At 44.2% G+C, this 16,968-nt stretch overlaps 1 protein-coding gene across 2 annotated transcripts in view; it reads left to right on the top strand.

The window, feature by feature from the left end:
- Positions 1-9,809: 9,809 nt before the first annotated feature.
- Positions 9,810-16,968, top strand: part of LOC118556242 (insulin receptor substrate 2-like) — a 14,274-nt gene continuing 7,115 nt past the window's right edge. The window contains exons 1-2 of one of the 2 annotated variants that reach the window (XM_036127863.1): positions 9,810-12,665; positions 12,948-13,444. In XM_036127863.1, coding sequence (XP_035983756.1) covers positions 9,991-12,665; positions 12,948-13,444 — 3,172 coding nt within the window. In that variant the 5' untranslated portion in view covers positions 9,810-9,990. Of the gene's footprint in view, positions 12,666-12,944; positions 13,445-16,968 lie in introns of both variants that reach the window. The other variant, XM_036127862.1, reaches the window with a different exon arrangement.

Here is a 16,968-nt window from a genome sequence, read left to right as displayed (position 1 = left end):
TTAAGCAAATCAGAATTAGTTCCAAATTAATCCTAAAATAAAGTAACCATACTGTGATTATTTATTTCTTAAACTGAGGATTAAGGACTTTTATTAAGAAGTTCTTGGATGAACGCGTCTCTGCGTTCCTATTTGTCTAGGCCTCCGCAATCTGATCTATGATCTATGTATTCTGAGTGCCTGGTCAGGAAAGGTTAAGGTTCTCTGAAGCTTTCTGTTTTCAGCAACCCTGAAACCCCAAACCCTTTACAGTCAGTGTAAGGTGTCAGATGACATGTGGGACCACCTCGTCGTCCCTCTGGTTCCACCAGCTGTGTCAAGTCCACAGCAGCTCGTCCTGGGTGCCATGCCCCAGGGGTCTCCACACCCCCCTGTGTGTGAACGTCTCTCATTGTAAGGATCTCACCTTATGTCCCATTCAAAACAGGAGTTCCAATGTGGGGTGTCTTTGCTGCTTAAATGTTCCTCAGAGAAAACCTTCATTCATTGATATCACCTTCAAGCTGTTACCCTTTTATCATCACAGCCCCCCAACCATCCTGACCAGATCCAAAATGTCCCCATAATCTAAACTAATTAAAAAAATCTTACTTATTTTCTGTATGTAAGACGATAACCATTAATTATCCTGATCTAAAAGCTGTCAGGTTAACGGGTTGTTAAAAAGACTTTTGAGTTATTTGTGTTCTAGTTGAAAGATATTAAATCTCCATAAATATTGTAACCATTGTACCCTGATGCTTTAATCCTAAATTTACCCATGTTTTAGTAGGATGTGTCATTATGCTAATTGTATTGCAACATTACCCATTTTAGCCAGTAACCTTTTCTTTGCGTTTTATTGATGCCTGCCAGAGTAGCAGAAATCAGCCTACTCTAAGATGTTCATTAAATGAAATGCTATTTAAAAGTCCAGATTACTCTATCTATATAGTGAAAACCAATTAATTCATTTATTTATTTAACTGTTGATATAATACCCACTTAATTTATTAAGTTGCTCCATGATTCCATCAAGTGCTTCTTTAAAAATTTTCACCTTTACATAATCTTAATGTTTTCGTATGTGTGGTTTGTTTTAAATTGTGTACAACAAAATCTGAAGTGAAATGCATGAAGTCGTGTCTGCAGAACTCATCTGTGTTTGTTGTCGAAGGTTGTCCGATGCTTCAGTCATAGTCCTTCATTGTCCATTTTCAGTCCAATGTCTAAATTCAGCAGCCCAACGTTCTCCTTCTCATCAAGAGTCCGTCCTCCAGTCCTCACGCCTGCAAACAGAATGAATTCTGCCAGCATTTTTTGCCAAAGAAAACGCTCCATAGGTTGAAAAGAAATTACAGCAAAACAGTCACAAACATTTTAACTACAGTGTTCCCTCTAACATGACAAACATAAAAAAACAAAAGATAAAAATAAATCAAACTTTGTCTCTGACAAAATAAAACTCAAAACTGGATCAGGCTGAAGTCAATGACATCACCTTTAGTCCTTGTCCCAAGGATCAGCCCCCAAGGCACTGTGGCATGTTTCTGCATTCTCTCGCATCTGAGAATGTCTAAAATGAGACTAAATCTCTATGTTAGCACAATCCTATCATATTGACCAGGTTTCTTTGCAAAGAAAAAGAAGCAGAAAGATACAGCTGTTATAGCAGAAAGCAACAAACATCTTTAAGACACCACCTTTCCTGCTGGAAGATCTGGCATAACTTGGTTAAAACTAAGTATAATTTAGTATCCAAATCTGATTATAACTCCTTACCGCACTGCTAGCATGTCTCCTCAGAGCCTTCTGTTGGCAGAAAAGGTGGCGTCTCCTTTAATCTGAAAGCAATAACTCAGAGAAAAACAAGAGTGTTAATAGCATGCAGTTAAAACCCTGGTCCCCTTAGTGTCCCTTTAACGTGATGTTTTTTCCCTTTTTTTCTGATCCTGGGAAGGTTTCTATTCTTTACCTTTCCTTTGAAACTCTGTTCAAAACACCTCCAAAAGAAAGAAAACAAAAAAAACGAAAGAAATGAACCAAAAAACTAAAACAAAATTGTTTTCCAAGGAGCACAATTATGTCTTTTCCAATATGACATAGGTTTTTGACTTATTACAAACCTTTTTGATATCCTTCTGGTCCTTTGACCATGTGTATTTGCTGTTAGTAATACTTTTATTCATATATACCTTTTCAATCTTAATTGGTCAATGGTGAAACTTTGAAACAATGATTTTTCCCTTTTAGTTTTTGAGCTTCTAGTGTTTTCTCTTAAATGATAAGAGTTTTCCCCATAATTCAGCACATTGAGAAGGCTACCCAAAACAAACCAAGATAGAATTAGAAATTAACCCTTCAGAAGCTGGCTTTATTTTATTTTTTTCCCCTCTGACATAGTTTTCCGTGATCCCAGGCCAGAACACACAGACCCAGCCTCGCCATAAACATTCAGATGTTTAAATTATGGTCAGATTTGTTTATCATATCTATTGTCCTTCTCAGTTTATACTGTCCCTCTGAGGATCGCCTCAGCTCAGCATACTAATAACATCAGATGATTTCGTAACTGATGACGCGTGTAACGTGGTCTTCTGATATTTTGACACTTCTCAAAATTCTCATTAGTTGCATTCAAATTCCAAGTAAAAATAAATAAAATAAATGAATAGAAAAACCTTAGAAAAGCAACCATATTTAGTTCCATACAGTTTGTTCAAAGCACAGTTTCCCTCATCTATTTAATCAAAAATCTTGTATATCTAAACTTCTTTCAACTGGACTGGTTTGTGATGAATCATTTATTATAATAATTATAAGTAATGAGATCTCAGTAATTTTAAATACTTTAGGGCTAAAAATCAAGTTATAGGATCTCAGCCTAAATTTGTAAAACAGTAACTTAACAAGCTTATGTAACGCTTATTTCCAATTTCTAACAAAGCTGAAATATTTCCGTTCAAGCCATGTTAATCTCTCCGTGTATCAATTTAATTTGGTCCTGATATTTAATGTTAAAAAACAAACTTTGTTATTTAAATCTCTCTTTTACTGTACCTCTATTGTTAACATAGTCCATGCTTAAAATGTCATTTGAATTACGGAGCTGCAGTTCTCCCAAAACAAATGAACATTCTGAAACCATGAACATTACTTTTACCCCCGAATTAATTCACACAGACGAACATTTAGTTACATAGATACATACATACGTACGGTTACATACAAACGATGACATTCAGACAGACAAACACGTGCAGGCCTGCTTTTTCACCATCTTAAATGTTCTATGTTTTTCATAATTTTTAAACGTCAACGCCGAAAGATGTTTTCAACGCGTTAAGTTCCCGCTTAGTTTAAAAGGTGGAGAGCGTGCGCTGGTTACGACCCCCCGATGCTTCGTCCACACGCGGTTTTACGCTTCAGTCCCGCAAGGATACAACTCTGTGTCTGCAGACACTTGGACGCTTACCATTTTTGAAAGTTATACGTCGCTATTAGCAGTTTAGACCAATTTTATCCACAACGGAAGTGCCTAATCAGGTCCCCGCGTAAACGCTTCCCCGGTGCAACGCCTTTTTAGTTTCGTTTCCGTTTCCTTGTTTTTATCGCTTTTCTTTTTTTCTCTTAATTTTATTTTTATTATTTAGTAGGCAGTACTGCAATAAAATAAAAATAATAGTAATAATAATAACCCCTATGTGAGAAATCTTGCATGTTTAATCAAATCATTTCAAATCATTTATGCATGTCATGCGTCTGGGGCCCCTACGTTTTTCAGCATGAAATCGAACGTCTCACCCTGGGGCTAGGCTTGACCCTGAAAAACCTCTGCCTTTCCCCCATTACACTGACTCTTCTGCTTCCAGACTTTTTTTTTTGTTGTTTTTATTTATTTTATCCTTTTTTTGTTTTTTTATTATTATTTTTTACGTCCTTAGCACGATCGACCAACTAAATGAAAGGCCTCACATCCGATGGTCGCCTTTTTGGTATAATGGTCGGGGTCCCCACTTATCAAAGCTGCAAACGTCTTCGCAAACAGTCAAGGACTTAAGCATCCCTGCCGCTTTCATCCACAACAGAAGTGGACAGCCCTCTTGCACAAACCCAAGACAAGAGGGACTCTTAATGGACCAGCTGGAAAACTGCTCAGCCGGTCACCTGTTCTCCAGGTGAAAATCACCTCTGCCACTCCTCCCCCTTGTGGGAAAGTCCGTATTTCAGCTGAAAACGTATTCTAATTAAATTTTGAATTTTAGTTTAATGTTTAAACCTTAGTCACCGTTCGGTATTGCGAACCCTGTTTTATTTGCCTTAAGGATTAAATATAATTCATTATTTCTACCGGCTTTTACTTTTAACTCCTTTTAGGTTTACAGTTTTAATTTAAAAATTTCTGATGGTATACTTTAAAATGGGGTTTAAATTTCCAAAGCTTGCAAGCATTTTGACCAATTGCGTTTGTTTTAAAAGAGCTGGAAAATAATCCCCTTACCGTCTCATGAAAGAAAGGTTCGGAATCTTCGCGCCGACGCCCAGAGACGCTCCGAGACCAGGAGCTCCTCCACATCCCTTGAAAATCCATTCGGGGTACCAGAGGCCGGATAACCTCTCCGGGCCGGCCAAAGCAGCTCCTGTCCCCGGACTCCCTCGCTCGTCGGTCGGAGATCTTGTTCGTTTACGCCAAATTGTTGTGGGAGTTTTGGGTGGAATATTAAACAATAGTAACTGAGTTCCCATCTTTACTAAATGACGAGACAGTGGTATAACGTTCCAGCAATTTTATTGAGAAACAGAGCAGAGATTCACATAGATGGAAAGTAATCGCACCCCACGGTTCCGCTGCAGTCTCTGTCTGCCCTGTCTCTGTCTGCCTCGCTTTTCGGGCTTCCCCTAATACTGCACCGTGGCCTTCCCATGAGACAAAACAAAGACAGTCTATCGTAAACAATCAGTATCCCTCAGCAGCTGCAGCATTTGGCCTTGCAATCAGAAAACAGTGGATCTTATACACAGACATCAGGTCTCCAGGCCTCCTCTGTCCGAGTGGTGTGAGGCCATAGTGACTTCAGAATAATAATTTTTATAACAGTGGCAAACTTTTAGACTTTATTTCTCAAGGTTTTGATGAAGATGAATCATTTCCTCCACCTTTACTATGATGTACTACTTTGTGTAAGCCTAGCTCGCAAAATTTTACTAAAAGTGCAGTTGTTGTCTTAACATGAGCAAATATAAAAACAGTTTCAGTAGCATGAATACTTTTGCAAGGCCCTGTAACCATCAGTGACTGGGGATCAGGAATAACATGCATACTCCTCTAAAAGAAAGTCATTAATATAAGTAGATTGAGGCCATTTCTTGTATTTCTGGCTGTATTAGAGTCATTGTCCAACTGGAGCAAAAGCCGCCACAACCCTGTCATAAGTCCAGTATCGGCATGTATTTAGATCCATATATCGTCCCATCAGCTCGGACCAGCTTCGTTATCTCCACAGCAAGATATACCACCACCAAATTTCACTGTGGAGACGATGCACCAAACACTCTGTTTTCTGCCATTTTACAAGTAGGGCATGGATAGCTTCGCAATGTATCTCAGAGCACTAATTTATGTTTTTCCAATTCATGTACAGAACTTAAACATTAAAAGGGTTATGGGCTTTGAGCTATGAGTTATGAACATTATAGCTATTCTTCTATTTTATTCTAAATGGGTGCTTAGTTTCACCAAATGAACATGGAAACATGTGACTAAGTCTGATACACACAGTAAACGCTAGAATTTGCTAATTTGAGCCTTGAAAAACTAAAGAATGTAAACTGGAAATCGAACATGTTTTATGCCACTAGAGGTCAGTATTGGTGAGAGCAGAAGTCTGAAGAAGAACACCTGATGGGTGACACTTGCTTCGGGAGGTCAGGGTTCAGCAACCTTTTTAGTCTAGAACTATAAAACCCTAACTGACCCTTGGACCTTTGAAATTCCATAAATTTTAGACAAAATAATGATTGGTGACACTTTTCTTGAAGGGGTGTGCATAAGACTGTCATAAACATGACATCACACCCGTCATGAACATGAAGGAGTCTTTATGAATGAAGTGTCATTCGGTAAATTGTGACACTTTTAATTCAAAGTTGAGGTTGTTTAAAATGCCTTTGTTATGACAACCTGACATTAACAGAGCCAAACATTTCATTTGTCAGTATAATACCACTTACTGACATCTGTGCAACTAGTCCTACTTGTTGAACTTCACTTGATGTAAGGGTAAACATTAATTACTCTGTTGTTACAGCATTTTACAGTATAATAACATTTAATTGCATCTTTGCAACTAGACCTACTTGTTCAACTTTACTGAGGTAAGGGGAAATATTAATGACGCTGTTAAAATGGTCTCCTGGCAGCCAAAGTTAAGACCAATCACAAATGAAAGTGTAATGTAGTGCCTAAATAACTTTTTAAAGGGTTGTAATTAGGCCTGTTATGACATATTTATGATGGGCTATGATTTCTTGGTTAATGTCAAGTTGTCATTACAAAGAAATGTTTTGGTTCTGTTAATGTCAAGGACCTGTCCTGGGTGTCCAGCGCCTCTCTCCTATTGAACGCCTGGAGGAAGGCACCAGCACCCCTCATGACCCCATGAGGCATAAGCGAGTCAGAAAATGGATGGATGGATGTTAATGTCATGTTGTGCTAACAAAGAAATTTTAAACAATGGCAATTTTTGGATTAAAAGTGTCATAATTTGCCGTAATAATTTAATGACAACATTCATAAACATTCATAAAGACTCGTTCTTATGTCATGTTTATGACAGTGTAACGTCAGTCTTATGCACACCCCTTCAAGTAAAGTCTTACTAAAAATCTCAAACCTTTCCATATGTTGTAACTGAATTTTACATAAAATGACTGAAAACTCTTTAAATAGTGTTCGAGAAATGGACAGATATTATATACACACACACAAAATTGCCCAAACACCCATTTCATATTCCCTTTAGAAAAGAGGATATTGCCTTTCATGTAAACAACGTGGAAAATATTGTTGAAGAAAGAGATGAAAAGATGTCCACATAAAGACGTCTATTGGTGTCCAAATGTAATTAAAAGGCAGCTCTGACTGATCAAATGGACTAACCATTCTGAAAGTCTGATTAACTGACTAGATTCAGCAAGCTTTGCTTAAACTATACCTACGTATCATTGGTTTATAAGTGAAAATGTATCTGATGCTTTCAAATGATGTCAACAAGTGGAAGCAGGTTTAAAGTAAAGGATATTGGTCCAAACATTGAGCCATGTGGTACTCCACATCTCATCTGTGAATGATGATGTATCGTTCACATAAACAAACTGGAATCTGTCAGACAGATGCAATCTAAACCAGCTTGATGCCTCCAGCACGTATAGGCTTCAGCAGAATATTATTGTGATCCTGATTTTACCGTAGATGTAACTGAGATGTTGGAATCAGCTGTAAAATACGATCATAAACGTTCCTGGACTGACAGGAAATCAACAAATTCTTCTGGAATATGCATCCATTCCAGACATGGCTTACAAAAACATTCACCATGGCTCTGTTTTGGTTCTAGGTTTCTGTTTGTCTCTGGTTTTTAGATATCACTGATAATCTCTTTGTTTTGTTTTTTTGTCTGTGATTTTGTCACTCCATCCTGTTGGGGATGTTTGTGGTTTTGCTTTTACAAAACACACGTTTGCAGCAAACGTTAAGCCCTTCTAAAGTCACTCCTTTGCAAAACAAACACAAAAAAGGTCAGGGGGTCCGATTTGAATCAATGGCATCGAAACTGAGAACAATAGTGATTAGGATTAGCCTTAATCTGGCGAATCTATGTGGTTGTTGCTTATTAAGAATCCAGAGACTCCCCCCATATGTCCCTGTGTGACACCTTGGAGGTGTAATCTGCTTGTTGGGGGATTATTTAGAGAAACAAACAATCCCTGCGTGGATGCGATTCAATGATCCTATGGGGATCATGGACAGAATTACCGGCATAATTACCAGCATGATCTGAAGAGCAGATGTCTGCAAGCAGCCATTTTTCACAGCTTTTCCCCGTTTGTCTTTGTGAGCCACGTCGTAAACAAAATGCTTTTCGTTCTTCCCGAACCTCGAATCAGAAAACTTGTGTGCAGCGCGTAAAACGTTGCATGGAGCGCATCCTCCATCCGATGGCAGCATTGCCTCAGATCACGACTGCCGCTGGCGCAATGGCTCTGACGCATTTGCTTTAGAGTGAGTGAGACGGCTGTTTTTCATTTGGAGGGATCGTTTTGTACAGACGCAGCAAAGTGCGCGCAAACGCGTAACAGAATAAAAAAAAAAGCAGATAATAAACTGAACCAGCGTTTTTAGTCATGGGAACAGGAATGCCGGGTGACTGAAATGGGAAACACAATGTTCCGGTTGGATAGGAATACCCACAGGTTTAAAAATAGGCCACAACAGTCCGTTATATAACAAGTGGGACGTCAGGTTTGTTTACAGTCTCGCGGCCTTTACAAATGAATGGGGTGAAATCGTTATGCAGCATTGTGTTGCACACTTCCAATCCCCGTCCACCCAACCCCCAAAACACCTTTTAAAACCACATTTAACACAAAATACTAAGGGTTTGACAGTTGATCTGGGAGATCGGCCGATGATTCGCAGATATGCCAAAACAAGCCTCTGGAATGTGTTTTCCTGTTTTTGCGTCTCGCTTTCTTTTTCACCGTGGGATTTTACGGGAATTATTTACTCCGCCGTGCGACGCTTCTGTTTCTGTTTCTATCTACGTGCCAGAGAGCGAAGTGCTGGGAAAGCGGGGGCAGGGGCCTGTCTGTTTTGAATGGCCGAGCCAGCCAATAGGCGGCGGAGCTTCGCGGTGATGGACGAACGCGCTTTGTAGACTTTGCGGAGTAGAAGCCGCGCGAGCTTCCGGGGTCACGCGTCAGCGCCGCCGCCATATTGTGATTGGCGCTGCGGCTGTATGACATTAGAAAACGCAAAAATACCTATGTATTAGATACAAAATAAATAGATAAAGTAAAATAAAAAACTGTCAATGCTCGTTCCCTTGGTCACCTGTTGATCCTGAATAATAATAATAATAATAATAATAATAATAATAATAATAATAATAATAATAATAATAATAATAATAATAATAATAATAACATCAATAATAATAATAATAATAATAATAATAATAATAATAATAATAATAACATCAATAATAATAATAATAATAATAATAATAATAATAATACATTTCAATTGGAAAGCCAGATTAAACAACACAATCGTTATTTTATGGCGGATATAAACCCCACCCACCATGAAGTAATTATTTTGTTAACAAAATCAAATAGCTGAACACAGTTATTTTTATTTTTAATTATTTATTTTCTTCTAAAACTGAATTAGAGTGAGTGGTCTGGCATATTTTCAGAGGTAAACAAGGCCTGTTTAGTTGAATATCACGCACCATGCACTTTGCTCTGTAATACTTTGGCCAAAGATATCGTTCATTTTTCCTCTGTAGTTCTAAAATCACTACCTTTCTATGCAAAACCGGTTCATTGAAATTATATGTAAACTGTTCTTATAAGGGCTTGTTTTACAAGGCGATGTCTTTTTCCAAACCTCGGCCTCTAAGGGGGAACTTGCCACTCAGCATATGGTGGAGGCGCGCACTCCACCGGGGTTTCTATCTATTTAACCCGATCTATGGCGCTGCTCTCGCAGGACGCCCCGCCCCGCCCCCTATGACTGTGTTTTATTCTGTTTTTAGAGCAGCAGCGTCACATGTTGTTTTTCTCCTGCATCAGAGCAGTCACTGGTCTACGCGCACTGCTCTGTTGTTGTTGTTGTTTTATTTTTTTTTTACCGCAGCGGGCACACTCGTCCGCGGAGAACTAAATTAAACGGGTTGGACGTCTTCTTTCTACTCCGAGTGTTTTTGTGCTCCTTATCCTGGAGAGATGGCGAGTCCTCCAGCGACGGGGGGACACCTGTTAGCGAATGGGACGAGTGACGTGAAGAAGTACGGCTACCTGAGGAAGCAGAAACACGGGCACAGGCGCTTTTTCGTGCTCCGGGAGCCCACGGAGCGCAGCCCCGCACGCCTGGAGTATTATGAGAGCGAGAAGAAATGGAGAAACAAGTCCGCCGCCAAGCGCGTCATAACTTTGGACTCCTGTCTGTGCGTAAACAAGCGCGCCGACGCCAAACACAAGCACCTCATCGCCCTCTACACCAAGGACGAATACTTTGCTGTGGCTGCAGACAACGAGCAGGACCAGGAGAGCTGGTACGACGTTCTGACTGATCTAATAGCAGAGAGCAAAGTGTTTGACAGCCCTGCTTCCACATCCTCCTTAGTGGGCTTTGAGGAGACCACCTACGGACAGCTTGCCCCTGCAACAGCTGCCTATAAGGAGGTGTGGCAGGTCAACTTGAAATCCAGGGGCTTGGGTCAGATTAAAAACCTCACCGGGGTGTACCGGCTGTGTTTATCGAGCCGGAACATCAGCTTCGTCAAGCTGAACTCCGAAACGGCAGCCGTCAATCTCCAACTCATGAACATCAGGAGATGTGGCCACTCGGACAGCTTCTTCTTCATAGAGGTGGGTAGGTCGGCGGTCACAGGGCCAGGGGAGTTCTGGATGCAGGCAGAGGACTCGGTCGTTGCACAGAACATCCACGAGACCATCCTGGAGGCGATGAAGGCCATGAAGGAGCTCTCAGAGTTTAGACCGAGGAGCAAAAGCCAGTCGGCTAGCACCAACCCCATCTCTGTGCCCACCCGGCGCAACCTCAACAACCTCCCTCCGAGTCAGACGGGCTTGGTGAGAAGATCCAGGACAGACAGCATGGCCGCCACGTCCCCAGGGAGGAAGTTCACGTCCTGTCGGATAAGGACGGCCAGCGAGGGAGATGGGAGCGTTACCCGGCCCGTGTCCATGTCCATACCAGTCAGTGGGAGTCCCACCAGTCCCAATTCTGGGAATCACCTCATGAGGTCTCACACCGTCAGCAACGGGCGGACCTGCAGAATGCTGGAGTCTGCGTCCAATCTCCATCACAGTCGTTCAATGCCAGTATCTAACTCTCCGCCTGCCGCCTCCAGCCCCATCAGTGTGTCTCCCAGAGGAGGAGCGAGAGTCTCGACCCCAGACAAAGCCAGGCACCCCTTCAGCTGCAGTGCCTCCATATCTGGCTCCATCAGTGACACTGGCTTCCTTCTCTGTGACGATTACAGCTGTAGCCCAGGTGAGCCCAAGTTTCTCACTCTGACGCGCAGTGGCACTCCCGACTCCCTGTCCAGCACCCCTCCATCCCGTGACCTGAGCGACCCCTGTGGCTACATGCTGATGGAGAGTGCCAACGGCAGCAAGTCCACCTGTGGCCTCGAGGGTCAGCTCTTTGACAAGGCATACAGGAAGCGAACGCACTCCCTCACCACCCCACGGCAACAGAAAGTGGTGACCCCGTTGTCCTCGGCTTCCTTGGACGAGTACACCCTCATGAGGATGGCCCACGGACAAAACTCCCACTCTGCTTCACCCAAAGTGTGCTATCCCGAGGATTACGGGGACATAGAAATCGGTTCGTCCAGAAGCTCCAGTAGCAACCTTGGCGATGATGGCTACCTGCCCATGACGCCAGGCGTAGCCCCTCAGTCTGGCAAGACGGATAACTACGTGCCCATGAGCCCCATGTGCGTCTCCGCACCAAAGCAGATAGTCAACCCCAGGGTGCACCCTCAGGTAACCCCCAACGGCGGCTACAAGGCGAACTCCCCCTGCAGCAGCTCTCTGGAAGACAGTGGCTACATGAGAATGTGGTGCGGCTCCAAATCCTCTATGGACAGCCCTGACAGAAGCGGCGAATACATGAACATGTCACCTGGAAACCCGCCCCCTCTGCAGACCCCTCCTGATTACTACCTAAGCCCGCTCGCTGGGGAACCAGCAACAATCAGGCCAGCTTACCAGACGGGCTCCCTCGCCCAGCCTCCAAAGCTCCAGTCATCCAAGGATGAAGACGGCGGCCAGTATGTGTTGATGAGCCCACAGAGTTCACGGCAGAGGTCCGGGGAGTCCAACTATTATTCAGTAATGCAGTCATGTGCAGTTCAAACATCACCGCTGAGCCCCTCAGCGCCCTCCCCTGTCAGGCATCATCGAGCAGAGAATCTGTCTTACAGAGGGAGGCTGGGGAGACCCAACAGGCTGTCTCTAGACACCCTGAGGACCCTGCCCAGCATGAACGAGCATCCCCTTCCCTTAGAGCCCCGCAGCCCCGGTGAGTACATCAACATCGACTTCAGCGGAAACAGATCCTCCCCGCCGTCCACCGTATCCACGGAGAGCCAGTCTTCATCTCTGGGGTCCAGCGGCGGGGGCCCGGGGAGGTCATCTCTGTCCGACTACATGAACCTGGAGCTGGGCTCACACTCACCCAAGGGGGCCGACACTGCTGCCGAGCGACTGGACACTCTGCCGGAGCATTCCTCGTGCCCCTGCACCGAGGAGGATGTAGTCTACCGTGTGGAAGGCGAGAAAAGCTTCGAGGACGAGGCGAAAAACGACTACACCGAGATGACATTCGAGATGACTAGCTCACCCCCACAGCTTGTTCCTCAGAACTCAAGGTATGTGTCTGTGTGATGAAATGTGCAGCTATTCTGGCATTGTTTATGGTTATGTTAAACCAGTGATGGATGGATATAAACTGGATCCAGACTTTAAACTCATATATTTAGTTTTCTGGTGGGGGACGATTCAGCCCTGGAGAACGATGCAATATGGGTTAAAATGTTTAAAATTGGATAAAGAAATTTAGTAGAGGCATCACGTTTCTGTTCTGAATACATTAGGAATTTACCAACATGTCTGTGGATTTTAATGTAATTTTGAACACTGTGTTCCAGCAGCCAGAGCTGCAGGGAGCGGAGGCTATCGCTCGAGGACCAAGACGTTCCCGAAAGGATCGGGGTCTTCCTGCTTGGAGCAGCGACTTCCTCGCCCGTGGACCCGGACCGCTCTGCCAAGGTCATCCGGGCCAATCCGCAGGGGCGCCGGCGCCACAGTTCGGAAACCTTCTCCTCCACGGCCACCGTGACGCCGGTCTTTCCCTCTTTCGCGCGCGCCGACGCCGTCAAGAGGCCCAGCTCGGTGGAGAACATCTCGTCGCGCAGCAGCGAGGGTTCCGACGACGAGTACGGCAGTCCCGTGAACCGCCACGGCTCGGCCGGCTTCTCCAACGGGCTGAACTACATCGCCTTGAACCTGCTGGACAACAGGGACGTGGAGAAGTGCGGGGACCTGGTTGGCTTTAAACCCACACGCAGCTGCAAAGGGGGCATCAATGGATTACACAGCACACCTTATGTCTGTTTGGGTTTCAAGGAGACTGCAACCACTGCCAAAGGTGAGTGTACTCTGTCATTGAAGGACGCTAGTCTCTCTGAACCTTTGTTTGTGTCGTAGGAGTAAGACTTTGGTACCAATGGAGGCGCCTGCAAGGGGACGTTTTGTACTGACCAGGGGTCAATTAGTACCCATCATAGTAACATTAGACGGATGATAATGAGTTTGTCTGGGTATGAGTCAGGTTTGGTATTCCATAGGAGTCTGGGATCAGAACCGCAATCAGTTTAATTAGGGAGTAATATCGGCTCTTTAAAGAATGATTTAATTATGCGAGAAATTAGTAATTGTTAAGACTGTTCATGAAAACACAAAACTACAAAGAAAATATATACACGTGTAATTAAGTTTTGGGTACAGAATGAGTCATTTGTTTAACACCAGTTCAAGTGTGTTTTTATTCCCAGCAAATGTTGCCCTAAAAATCTACTGCTTTCCAATTGGTGCTCTCATAGTGAAGGGGGAAAAAGGGCACCTCCTTCGACATCAAAACAACTCAGAGGATTTCAAAGCACACGTAGGCTCATTGGTCTGAACAATTAGCCCTTGTGCTTCTAAAATTACCCTTTTTTAAAACGAGCGAACTGCGTGTACTTAAAACAAAAAGGCCATTTTTTTAGACCTTCTTTGAAATTCTTCCTGCTGCTTTTAGGAGCTCCGGGAACTCTGCGCTCCTATCTCTTTCCCTGATGCGCGTGAACGCAACACAGGGCTGTGGTGAAACGTGACCAGGCTAAGAGCTTTGAAGTAAACAAGCACTGTGACAGAGCGGCGCTGCTGCCGCTGCCGCCGATTTGCCAGAGCAGATGTTAGAAACGCGCAAGCCGACTGCACATGCCCAGGAGAGCCCTGATGTGAACAGAAGTTTTTTTCTGTTTTGCTCTCAAATAAACGGAAACAGCAGTTTGGGGATTATTTCCGAACCTCCTGGAAAAGGCTTTTAAGCAGTTATTACGTCAGAAGCGTTGCCATTTTGCTATTAAATGGGTTTAATAGGTTTGACATCAGCAATGAAATGTAACCAGACTGAAAGCTGGAAAGTCATTTCCGGCTTTTTTATTTTTTTATTTTATTTTATTCCACTTGGACAAGCATTAGGATGTGTTGCCTATCAATGTGACCTCCCCCCCACTCTCAACCATTCCCACTGTCCTGCAATCAATACTCTGTCCCAGAATATCCCCGTCAGCCAGCTAGATCTGCTGGCAGGCGACGGTAAACAGGTCCGACCCCCTGCATCCCAGGGGACCTCGAGAGTGCCTGTGAGCACGTAGAGGCCTCCGAGGGCCGAGTTTGGGGGAGGGGGATTGGTTTGTGGGACCCTGACATGCAAGTGGGTGGGTGCTTGGTCGTCAGAGTAATTGAAGGTCACGGTTCTCTTTCTTGATGAAGCTGCTTTCAAAAGTTGCTGTAAAAGTGTTTTTTTTTTTCTTTTTTTGTCAGGGCTGTTGCCGTTAGAATAGAGGCTTTTATTGCTCCACAAAATCCCTGCGTATGGAGAGGGAGAGAGAGAGAGAGACAGAGAGCGAGGGGTTACGCTTCATTTTTAGCACACAGAGTTCTTCGTATTTGCGCAGTCAGTGACGTTGGTAAACAAGGTGGAATTCAGCAAACTCAGCCTGGAAGATGGAAACTTTGCTCTTTTCCCCCGAAGAGCCTCTATTTTCCACTCTCTCCAGGTTGGGGAGTTGGTTTAGGCCGGAATGTGTTTTTTTTTTTTTTTTCCGGCGGCGTGGAGCAGCTGCCCCTCCCCCGCTTGTTGTTGCGGACCGCCAGTCAACCTTAACGACAAAATCCTCTGCATAAGCAATTGTAAATTTTAAGAAATTATCTGTTGGGTTTGGTTTAGCATCTGTGGGATAATTGTCGTGTACCAATGTCGGTTGTATCAAGTTGGCGCATTCCTTGCTAAATGCACGTAAAATAATTAGAGATGATATTTTTGTATTTGAAAAAAGGCAAATGCTGATTAAATGATGTATACAAAATATTTTTTTTGCTTATGGTATTTACATGACAGCAAAAGTCTAATGGGCCGATATGAGTCGAAAGAAACTTATGCAACCAAGTAATGTTTGAAAGCATTTATTTTGTTTGGTTTTGGAAAAGTCTCCAATTAAAAATGTTAATTCTTAAAAATCCGAATTTCGATAAAAATAATTTCTGGTATCTAGCTTTTGTACCAGATGATACGTTTTTGTTCAACATTTCTGCGCAAATACCACCAAATACTTCATGCCGTCACACCACGGCATCCATACTGTGGGTGAGGGGGGAACGCACAGCAGTCGCGCACAGCAACACGTGGGGGAGGGGTCAGCGCTGCGACTGTCACTCTGTTCCATACAGCCTTTTTTTTTAAACCAATCAGCAGTCAGGAGTCAAAGCTGCTTTGGTGGAAATTTAATGTCGGCCCACATGTGTCGCAGCTTGTGCGTCCTAGAGGGTGAAAATATTCTAACGGCGCCAATAAAGCGGGAGAGGGAGGAGGAACAGATAGTACATGCGTGTGGACTGTGGCACGTACGCATGCAGAGCAGCTCCACTGCTGCAGCCATGCCTCCTCTAGACCTGTAGTCGGCTGTTGTTTTTCCAGCGGTCGGCTGCTTGTGGTGGAGGAAGCCAGTGGATGCGTGCATAATGGGGCAGGACGGCACGTGCACTCTGCTACCCTTCTGCTTCATTAGGCCGTTCGCTTACCAGAAGACAGGCAGGCGGAGAGTAGGGGGGGAGGGAAATGGAGCGTGGTCTTATATACAGAGAAGTTGGAGGATGTTATTATTTTTTTTCTTTAACTACAACAACAAACTGCTCGGGCCCGATTTGAGGCTCCGATGGCAAGTTGGTTGCTTGTCCGCTGGGAGCTCTGTTTCACTGCCGAGGGGCGAAAGAGGGAAAAACATTAGTGGGGCGAGGTGGTTTGATGCGTCCGGATATCTCGCTTGGCTTTCTGACCCGAAGCGCTGCAGCTTTTTAGTCCAGCTAAACACCTCTGCTGATTGGTTAACCTTCTCAGTGAAATCCAGTTTGGCTGGAATGGCTTACCAGGGCAACTACCCCAAGCAAATTAGCCCTAACTGAGTGAACCGGACAGCACAGATGGCTGTCCAGCCGTGGGTTCCTACGCTTCGGACGTGTTTTCTTTTCAAATCTCCCACTTAACGGGGCAGCTCAGATGCCTGGCATTGGGGTCAGGAGTTTGTTTACCTCCTCTGTTTTGTCAGCCACTCAGCCCACATGACCCCGGTCGCCGTGTTTACCTCTGCTCTCCAACCCCCGGCCCCCGGCTAGCCACGGCTCAGCCAGGTGGATGTTCTGTACCGGGCCCAGATTAGCGAAGTCAGCCGTCTACGTTTCCACCTCCGCGTCCGAACCCAATGCCCCCATCTGACGCCGGCAAGGGTGTCAGCTGCGGATCGTGGCTGCTGCAGCCAGATTTGTAAATTTAGATTTTAGCAGGACAGTGGGGGGTAGATGTGTGATAGAGGAGGTGGTGAAGGGTGAACACGAGGGAAGGAGTCTCCT

Source organism: Fundulus heteroclitus, chromosome 24 (assembly GCF_011125445.2).
Source record: "Fundulus heteroclitus isolate FHET01 chromosome 24, MU-UCD_Fhet_4.1, whole genome shotgun sequence".
In the NCBI taxonomy this organism is placed as follows: domain Eukaryota; kingdom Metazoa; phylum Chordata; class Actinopteri; order Cyprinodontiformes; family Fundulidae; genus Fundulus; species Fundulus heteroclitus.
The sequence above is the reverse complement of the archived record's forward strand: the minus strand, read 5'-3'. Positions and strand labels throughout refer to the sequence as shown.